General features: G+C 52.0%; 1 protein-coding gene across 1 annotated transcript; it reads left to right on the top strand.

Moving 5' to 3' along the window:
* Positions 1-8,770: 8,770 nt before the first annotated feature.
* Positions 8,771-9,587, top strand: LOC106817193 (uncharacterized protein K02A2.6-like). Its single transcript, XM_014821860.1, has 2 exons — positions 8,771-8,959; positions 9,264-9,587. Exons 1-2 carry the CDS (start codon positions 8,771-8,773, stop codon positions 9,585-9,587), a joined length of 513 nt encoding a protein of 170 aa, XP_014677346.1.
* Positions 9,588-9,835: the final 248 nt, after the last annotated feature.

Raw genomic sequence — 9,835 nt, 5'->3', positions numbered from 1 at the left:
TATAGTAGTAACTAGTAGTAGTAGCACTAGTAGTCCGAGCCGACGCTGACCACAGTAATGGGCAACCCATTATAGTGGGCATGGATAAACCCGCACCCTCAGATTAGCAAAACAGAGTTATAACGTATGCATTTGCGGACTATAGTACTAGTAGTCTAGTAGTGCTAGTAGTAGTACTAGTAGTAGTAACAGGAGTCGTCATTATTAGTAACTTACTAGTATTAGTAACAGATCGAGTTTGTCATTATTAGCTCCTGGTAGTAACTAGTACTAGTACTAGTAGTGCTAGTACTTAGTAGTACTAGTAGTAGTACTTACTAGTAATTATTGTAACATGTACTTGTAGTAATAGAAGTATTCGTAGGTGTGGATACAATTGTATCACCCTGAGTGAACACCTGTGTAAACACAATTTGTTGTGTAGTTGAGTAAACAGTGTCTCGCCATGCTCTCTATCGTCGGCTTTCTGCAATATGGAGGCCACGGATACAGTTGGGGGTGGTTATAGCTAGACTGGTAGACGTTCGCCACCTTCACTCGGGCAAGTATCCTTCGCTACACTGAAAAAGCTTGTGCAACTGTCGAGCGGGTACGAGTCTAGCCGTTAGGCCGGTTATAGGCGGTTAGCGCCGGCCGCCCGTGCTGCACAGGATACGAGGCTATATGCATATAGACTGGTACCCGGTCGACAGTTCCGCACGCTACACTACGTGAATGTAGAGATATGCCGGAGTGAAGGTGGCGAACGGGTACCAGTCTACTATGCCTATAGCCTCGTTGCGCCGTCTATGGCACGCCATATGTACTAGACTCATCAACAAGAACAAACAAAGAAGAAACTTGAAATCCCTTTATTACAGCAAAGAAAGCGCGCCTAGTAGCGAACAAAAAATTGGGAGCATTTCTGGCAAATGTCGAGGTACGTGGGTAGTCGAATCCGTCGTGCAATCGCCAGAACTGCTTAATTCAGTTTGCACGGCAAATTCCGCTACTATGTAATCCGTGTAAGGTGATGGAGTGGGGGCAGCGAAGATGTGTTAGTTTGCCGCTACGCAGCGTTTTCGCTCTTCTTTTCTCAAAGGAAGCATTGATCCTGACTGCCGAGCGCGGATGTTGCGCGCAGTTCCGCGGCAAGGCGCACGCGACCGCGGGAACGTGCTACGATAGTATCGGGCATTGGCAGCTGTGCATCCGTGCGCCAAATCCATAGGTCGGCGCACGGATGCATAGCTTATTATTGTCGAATTTGGGGGGAATAGGGGGAAGTGTAACCCCTTGGGTGGAGCTGCATTTCTTGGGGGCAAATTTGATGCGTTTTGAGGGTTTGGGGGGAGGATAGGGGGCCGTTTCTAGGAGGGCGGTGGGAGGGGGATTTTGGGTTTTTGGGGTCCTTCGTGTTCTCATTAGCTCCAGCAACAGAGTCGACTTTTGGGCAGGGGTGAATTGGAGGCCAGACTTCATTGAGGTACGTCTACGGGGATATATAATTGAGTGCATTCTGGAAGGCCAATCCCTCCCTTGAGCAATTTTCGGCGGCGGAAATCATCGGATGTGGGGCCCTCATTCCTAGACGGGATATGTGAATGGCGGGAGGGTTAATTTGGGGGTGTTTGGGGTGGGAAACCCCCTCAATATGCACGGAGGACTTTCTTGCAGGCGAAGCACCAATTACTACGGCAAGCAACGGGAAGGATAGGCGATTTTTTGTCATTGCGTAAGGTTTGGGAGGTTAAGGGCGGATTTTATTTGGTGGGCAACCACTCATATACGTTTGCGGTATTCGCGCATCTATCTCCTAAGAACTTACATAAAGTTGGCCACGCTTGCAAAACGAGACCATAGAGCCCGAAGGCCGGGCGGCACGCGTGCTGTTGTAGTGACCTTTGTGTCGTCGTGTGTGTGCGGCGTACGTGCGTGCTTGATGCAGTGTGTCGTAGTCTCGTGTGTGTGAGTGTTCACTGTGTGTAGCAGTGCCGTGTGCGTGTCGTGTGTGTTCACGCTTCGCCCTGTCGTGTGCGTGGCAGTGTTGTTACTTTGTGCATAAGTGGTGTGCGTGTGCGTGTCGTGCAATGTCGTGTGAGTGTATCACTCGCCTGTACGAGTTGCAGTACGCCGTGTCGTGTGTCCCACCTGCCCGTGTGTGCGTGTCGCCGGATGCGAGTGTGTCACCTGTGTGTACTGTCGTTCATTAGGTGGCGACGTACGTGTGCGTGCATTGTCAGTTGTGCGCTGCGTAGTTGTGTGTGCGAGTATCGTTTGAATAGTGTGCACCGGTGTGTGCAGATGCGTGTGCGAGTGTCGTGTGCGTAGTGCCGTGGTGACCTTCGTGTCAACTCCCAGTGTGTAGCCTGGCGTGTGCGGGCGTGCGCTGCCGCGTTTGTGTGATCTTGTCGTTCTCTGTGAGCGTGGTGCGTGTGCCTGGGCGTGTGGCCGTGGGACCCCCTGGTCATTTATTATTAAATATAAGCAACTTCTAACCTGGTCCATAGCGTTTACCCCCTTGCCATTATAAACACTCGAATATCGACAGAACTTCATCAGCACACATCCTGACCATTCATCAACCATTCATCCGATAGTCAAATGGTTCCTACGAATGCCAATGATATGGATGAGCGATCCCCGGCAGCGAAGAAGCACGTGACACAGCTGGGATCGAACAAGCTGGGGGGGAGTGGAGTCAACCCACGGCGGTTGGTTATAAGTACCGAAATCGACTGTCGTCGTGATTGTCATATGCGCCATCGGAACTACCCTTTCGGGACACCTGTATGTGAATCGTAGGCAGCCAATGCTCGATCGATATTGAATCCATGTTAGAAACACATTGAATCCCCCGTGTGGAAACCTTTCAGTAATTCATCGTAGAAGGCTTGATCTTCGTAACCATCTACTTGTTTCACAACGGTGTACTATGTACTAGAGCTCGCCCTGAACCCGGTTTAGAGTACGGTAAAGCAACAGCCAAACAGAGCCATGGCCTACAAACGTACAGCGCCTCTCGGCCACACACCGCACGCGTCGGCCGAGTCCACGTTCGTTCCCGGTTGATTGCCATTGCGTGGGCGTCGCTCGAACGAAACGTCTAAATCCGTTTAATTGACGGCTATAGCACGCGCGGCACCATCTACGCGCACCAATGGTGAGGCCGCAAAAAACCATGACATAACATCCCAGAAGAGCCGCGTGATAAGTCATAACAGCTGCTGACGGCACATATATGCATAGCATAGTAAATGTAAATGGGACGCCCCCCCACTGGAGCGATAAAAATTCTCGCCACTTATTTGTTCTGAATACTCTTTTGCCCAAGTAACTACATTTTAATAACTCCGTTGGTGACGTGTGTGTATAGCGTGCGTGCGTCGCTGCGGCTGCCCCCGCTTTGAGTGTTTCACTGACGTGTGGAGGCCTGTTCGCGGGCGTGCGTCTCGTTGTGGCAGTGCGTGCTTGCAGTGCCCCGTGTCGTGTTTGTGTCTCCTCTGTGTGTGCGTGTCAGTCATGCACATCCGTGGTGCGATGACCGTGTCTCGTTGCGCTCGTGTGTCGAGTGTAAGCCGTGCTACCCGTGTGTGCGTATCGACGAACTCTCTGAGTGCTGCACTAGTGTGCTACACGTGGCGTCCGCCCCCCCGGGCCGCGGTCGGGGGGGCGCGGCGGGGCGGTGCCGGGGCTCTCTTATTTACTTATGTTTCCTCTTTTCTTCCCCTCCCCTCCGCCCTTTTTCCATACCGTTTGCTTTGACTTCTTATTGACCCCGGCGGTGGAGGTGGGGCAGCGGGTGGGGGGGGGGGGGCGGCGCGCGCGGCGGGGGGTGGGCGGGGCGCGGGGGGCAGGTGGGCGGGGGGGGGGTGGGCGGGCAACTCGCCCACCCCCCCACCCCCCCCCCCCCCCCCAGCCGCTCCCCCCCCCCCGCCCGCACCCCCCCCCCCCCGCCCCCCCCCCCCCCCCCCCCCCCCCCCCACCCCCCTTACCGTGTCGTGTGTCGCGTCAAATGTTCTGTGCTTAGTCGTGCTTATGCTGTGTTGCAATTGCTGTCGTTCGCGTCGAGTAGTGTCCGCTGGCCTTCACGCGCTCGCGTATCTGTTTCTCCTGGTCCCTTCCCGTGTGTGCGTATGCAGTCTGTGTCGCTTGTCGAGTGTGTTACTCGTGAGGTATAGTGACGTGTGCTGGTGTCCGGCGTCCTGTGTGTGTCCTGTGAATTATCCACTACATTATGCGCTTCTATCGATTTTCGCTAACACAGGTACCCTATCTTATTTTATAACTGCGATGTGCGCTGCGTGCTTGCATGATTCATGTTGCTCTTGTGTTGTGTCGCGAGTCGCGTGTGACGTACGTGGCTTGTGCATGTAGTGCGCCTGGCCAGTGCTTCGTGTGTTGACTGTGTGTGCGTGTACGTGGTGCAGTATGTAGGCGCTACGATGCGGTCCGAGTGTTCACTCTCGTCCAGTGTGCGTCCCGTACTCGGTCAACTGTCGACTAAGTGCTTCCGTGCCGTCAGTGCACTTTTCAGTGCGTGCGTCCTTTGCCGGCTGTTGAAGGCGCCCGTTGCGTTCCTTGCCTGTAGTCTTGTGTTCGCCGTATTAAGTGCGTGTAGCGTATGCCATGCGTGTGCCGAATGGAGGGTACATGTATGCGAAATGCTGTGCGTGGTAAGTGGCTCTGTATATGTGCGTGCGCTGCCAAGTCGTGTGCGCGTGAACGTGTGCGCAGCCGAGCTTAGCGTGCCGACGATCTGCGTTGTAATTGTGTCTCCGTGTGATGTTGGCGTCGTTGTTTCCTGATGGACGTGCGCGTATCTGCGCTACACCGTGTGCGTGTGAATGTCTCACTTGCTGTGTGCCGAGAAATTCCGTGGGCGTCGTACGATGTCTAAAGCAATATACATCTATGTCGCGCAAGTCACCGCGATCTGTGCTTGTCTTTACAGCCCACCGCGTCGTTCTAGACTGGCTGTTCTCACGCCCGCTAACCTACTGACTGCATATTATCGGCCCCGCACACAGCGCCGCGCCCCTCACTCACCTCTATCGCACGTCTCACACTCGCCGATCGCCCTTGTGAGAGCACTTTGACAGACTGAGAATACCCGGTCCGAGCAAAACGCTTTATTAAATGCCATGCTATGAAACGGCTCCTTCTCGATTCCCCACACCGTCCAGACTATGTTTAGAAACGCTATACTATGTACCACTTGCACGCCCTCATCCGCTCCATACCTGCCGCCGGTCCGCCAGGCCACTGCCGAGTTTAAAGTAGAGGATAAAAACTATCACTTCACACCCAGCCCCCAGCGCATTTCCCGCCGCCCCCAGCAATCACAGTTCCATGGTGCTATAAAGCGCTCGCGTGCATCGGGTGATAACTGCAAGTTGGCCGGCTCAGCCGTACCCACCCCACTCCCAACGAAACGTTTAAAATTCCGTTTTTTGACGGCTATAAACGCGCGCACATTACCCCAAATCAATCTTTGTGAGGCATTTAGCCGTTGTCACATCCATCTCTGGCTACGCAAACCCTCGTTGCTATACACAACTCCGTCGTTTTCGATTTATCAGATCGTACATCTCCTATACTAATCCTCTAAAGGGACCGAGTTAAGTAATTCACAGATACTGGCAGTTAGTTGTATTGGCCGGCCGCTAATGCGCGTTTTCCGATGCTGGTGCACCGAGAGGGCTGCATAACGCCCAGCTATTTTTACTTGTATCGGCCGGTGCTGACCTAATGTGTGCAATGTGACTGCATAGCGTCGAGCGACAACCGGTAATAAGAAAAGAAGACGCAAGAATAATAAGCAGAAACGAGTGTTATATAATCATTTGATCAATCTGGCTTTGAATATCATCAATCACAAACAATTTAGAACATTACATTGCCGAGGATCAAACAATCATAAGAATCATATGAAAGGCAGCATTCACTACAACCGCCTCCGTAACAGCCGTTTGAAGGCCGATCGAAGCAAAACTGTCTCGATGTACGAAATTTGCTGCTATAATTGAATTACATTTCAACGTGTGCATAGTTAACGCGGGCAAAAGAGATACTGCTCATACGTACGGTTTCCGACATCACGACCATCGTAGACAGCTCGATCACAGTTATTGAGCCTATCCGGAAATCAGAGAGAGACGTCGGATACTAGAGAGCGATGCGCAAAGATAGCCCATGAAAGCCTGACCGCCGAGCGCGAATGTTGCGCGCATTCGTCTGCAAGCGCGCACGCCCGCGAACGTCTACGATATAATCGGTGCTGCAGCTGTGCATCCTGGCGCCAAATCCAATAGCGCGGCGCCACGGATGCATTTGCACCAAGCGAACAGAGAACAATAATTTTTGAAGCTATGTGCCATATATCGAAAACAGCATCGAAGTCAAACAGCTGTGCAGTCAGACTTTACGGCGAGTAACTGGCCGCATCTACTAGGCTAATTACCGGAAGCCAAACACTGAGTTCAAAAGATACCTCTTCAAAACTGTCCAGATACACCAATATTTAACAGATTTCTACTGTATCCTCAAAATAACTGTGCAAAACCTGTCCAGTTCGCGGAGCCTAATGCATAGGTTAAGGGACAGGTCATCATGGGTTGTCGGCTAGACAAGGTGCGTGACAAGGGACTGAGTGATCCGGACGTAACATTAGACCAGCTATTGCAATACGCCCGAAACCTTGAAGTGACACATGCACACTCCAAGGCGATCAAGAGTCAAGGGGTTAATCTCCTAAGCCGGAACAAACCAACGTTCGCATCAAAGTCAAAACAGCATGTCCATAAACAGCCTGCCGGGAATTTCACCACTCGCCATCCAAAACCAGCTCCAAACAGCACCACTAAGAAGTGCCGGAACTGTGGAGGTCAGTGGCCACACCAAGGTGGATTCAAGAAATGTCCGGCATGGGGTCAAGCCTGTAGAAATTGTGGGAAGCAAAACCATTTTGCTGCTGTATGTTTGTCAACGTCAAGAGTGCACCAAATAGAGGAGGTAGAAGACGCCGAGTACACCTACAAGGTGAACATAGAAGGTCAAGCCGCCTCACCACATTTTGACATCAACATTGGCAACAACCACATCACCATGATGGCTGACTCGGGAGCAAGCGTCAACCTGCTCTCTGAGGAACACTACCGCTCCATGCAAAGTCCGCCGCCGCTACAACGTTCTTCAGCAAGGATACGCGTATGGCGAGACGACACCACTGCAAACGCTTGGAGAGTTCACATCGTGCCTGACATACAAGAACAGGTCATGTGATGCAACACTCACCGTAGTACGCAACGGAAGCGCCTCACTTCTCAGTTGGCAGACATCACGTCAACTCAAGCTTATCACACTGGTGAACGCCATTGGGAGACGCAACGCAGAACAACTGGTGAGTGAATATAGCGACCTGTTCACTGGTCTGGGTAAGCTGAAGGACTATAACGTGCACCTACACATTGATGAAACCGTCCAACCTGTAGCACAGACACATCGACGCGTTCCATTTCACGTGCGCAAAGACCTTGAAGCTCAACTTCAAGCAGATGAAGACCTCGGAGTACTTCAACCACATACCGGCCCGACACCGTGGGTCTCTCCAGTGGTCTGTGTCCCGAAGAAAAACGGACAGCTCCGGGTGTGCATCGACATGCGATGTGCGAACACAGCAATAAAGAGGGAACGCCACTCAACGCCTACAATCAACGAGCTTGTGAACGACCTCAACGGTGCGACAGTGTTTTCTAAGCTAGACCTAAATCAAGGCTATAACCAGCTAGAACTCGACGAGGCATCACGGTACATTACAACGTTCGCCACACACGTCGGCCTGAGGCAATTCACCAGGTTGAAGTTCGGCATCTGTAGCGCTGCCGAGGTTTTTCAAGAAGCCATCAGACAAGCCCTAGCCGGTCTCAATGGTGTCATCAATCTGAGCGATGACATACTCGTTTTCGGAACTGACCAAACGGCACACGACGAGAATCTCCGAGCTGCATTCCAACGTCTGAGGGAAAAGGGCTCACTCTCTCCAAGAAGAAGTGCGAGTTCAACAAAACATCACTTGAATTCTTCGGTCACATCTTCTCGAAAGCAGGTCTTGCCGCTGATACATCGAAAATCCAAGCAATTCTGGAGATGGAACCGCCAAAGTCTGCGTCCGAGATCCGTAGTATCCTCGGAATGTCAAACTACTGCGGGTCCAGATTTGTCCACGACTACGCAACAATCACGCACGACCTCCGAGAACTGACCAAGAAAGACATCCCGTGGCAATGGTTGGCGAAGCATCAAGCAGCCTTCAACGCGCTGATGACCGCACTGACACAAGCGCCAGTACTGCGGTACTTCGATCCCTCATTGGCAACTGAACTGCACGTTGATGCCAGTCCTGTAGGTATCTGCGCTATTCTGATGCAGGCAGGGAAAAACGGCACGCGTCACACTGTACAGTATGCCAGCAGAGCGCTCACACCAGTTGAACAGCGTTACAGCCAAACAGAGCGCAAAGCCCTGGCTGTGGTGTGGGCCTGTGAACACATTCACATCTATGTGATGGGAAGTCCAGTAACCATATACACCGACCACAAACCACTGGTGCCGCTGTACAATAATCCGCGGTCAAAGCCTCCAGCATGCATCGAACGTTGGACACTCAGACTCCAGCCGTACGAGATCGAGCTGAAGTATCGAAGCGGAAAGAACAATCCAGCAGATTACTTCAAGTCAGACAAGACACACACCTAGCGTCACTGAGTGCTCTAGGAGAAAGGATAGGGTTATGGAGGAGTACATCAACCACATCGCTGCTACTTCTGCACCCAAAGCAATGACCCTGACTGAACTCCACAACTGCACCGAACGCGATGCGACCCTGCAAGCTGTCATTCACGCCATCCGTTTTGGCAAATGGGAGATCGCGAAACAACGACCCGGTGTTAACACGGCATCATTCGATCGAATTCACAAAGTTTGAGGGGAACTATCCGTGACCGAATCCGGCAACTTGATTCTACGTGTCACACGGATTGTTGTACCACATAAACTGCAACAACGCGCTGTCGAGCTGGCACACGTTGGTCATCAAGGCATGGTCAAGACAAAGGCGCTCATACGTGAGAACGTGGTTCAGCGGTATAGACCATCGAGTAGAGGAAATGATTCGTAGTTGCATGGCGTGCCAGGTAGCGACGCCCACCCAAACACGGGAACCCCTAAAAATGTCAGCACTGCCTGAACGTCCATGGTCAGAAATAAACACTGATTTTTGACAGGTACCTGGCATGGGTACGCACTTTATGGTAATCTCCAACGACTTCTTACGCTACGTCGTCATGGAACCAGTGTCCTCTCTTACAGCAAATACTGTCATACCTGTCATTGACAAGATCATTGGAGAATTCGGTGTACCCGATGTGGTCAAGTCGGATAACGGATCCCCCTTCAACAGCAGCGCATTCTCTGACTACGCACGGCACAAAGGCGTCAAGCATCGTAATATTACTCCCCTGTGGCCGCTCGCAAACGCCGAGGCAGAACGCTTTATGAAGACGGTGAAGAAGTCCATTAAAGCTGCCATAGCGGAAGGGAAAAGCTAGAACCAGGAGCTGCACAGCTTTCTGCTTAACTATCGAGCAACTCCTCACAGCAGCACTGGCATACCTACAGCTACGCTGATGTTCGGGAGGGTCATCAAAACAACCCTTCCCCGGATCGCGTACGAGCAACCGCAGCACGACGTCCGCCAGAAGGACAGCGAGTCCAAAGCAAGGATAAAAGTGTACGCGGATCGCAAGGCATACGCCAGAGAATCTCGTATAAAAATTTGTGAACCTGTGCTCATGAA

Source organism: Priapulus caudatus, unplaced genomic scaffold (genome assembly GCF_000485595.1).
Source record: "Priapulus caudatus unplaced genomic scaffold, Priapulus_caudatus-5.0.1 Scaffold1625, whole genome shotgun sequence".
Taxonomy (NCBI): Eukaryota; Metazoa; Priapulida; class Priapulimorpha; order Priapulimorphida; family Priapulidae; genus Priapulus; species Priapulus caudatus.
Note: the sequence above shows the minus strand (reverse complement) of the source record. Positions and strands in the feature narration are given on the sequence as shown.

What these genes read in the sequence shown, in the direction of transcription:
- LOC106817193 (XM_014821860.1), top strand. Translation starts at nt 8,771, where the DNA reads ATGGAGGAGTACATCAACCACATCGCTGCTACTTCTGCACCCAAAGCA. An exon ending in CATTCGATCGAATTCACAAA is followed by an intron (nt 8,960 to 9,263) that starts GTTTGAGGGGAA and finishes GATTTTTGACAG; the next exon opens with GTACCTGGCATGGGTACGCA.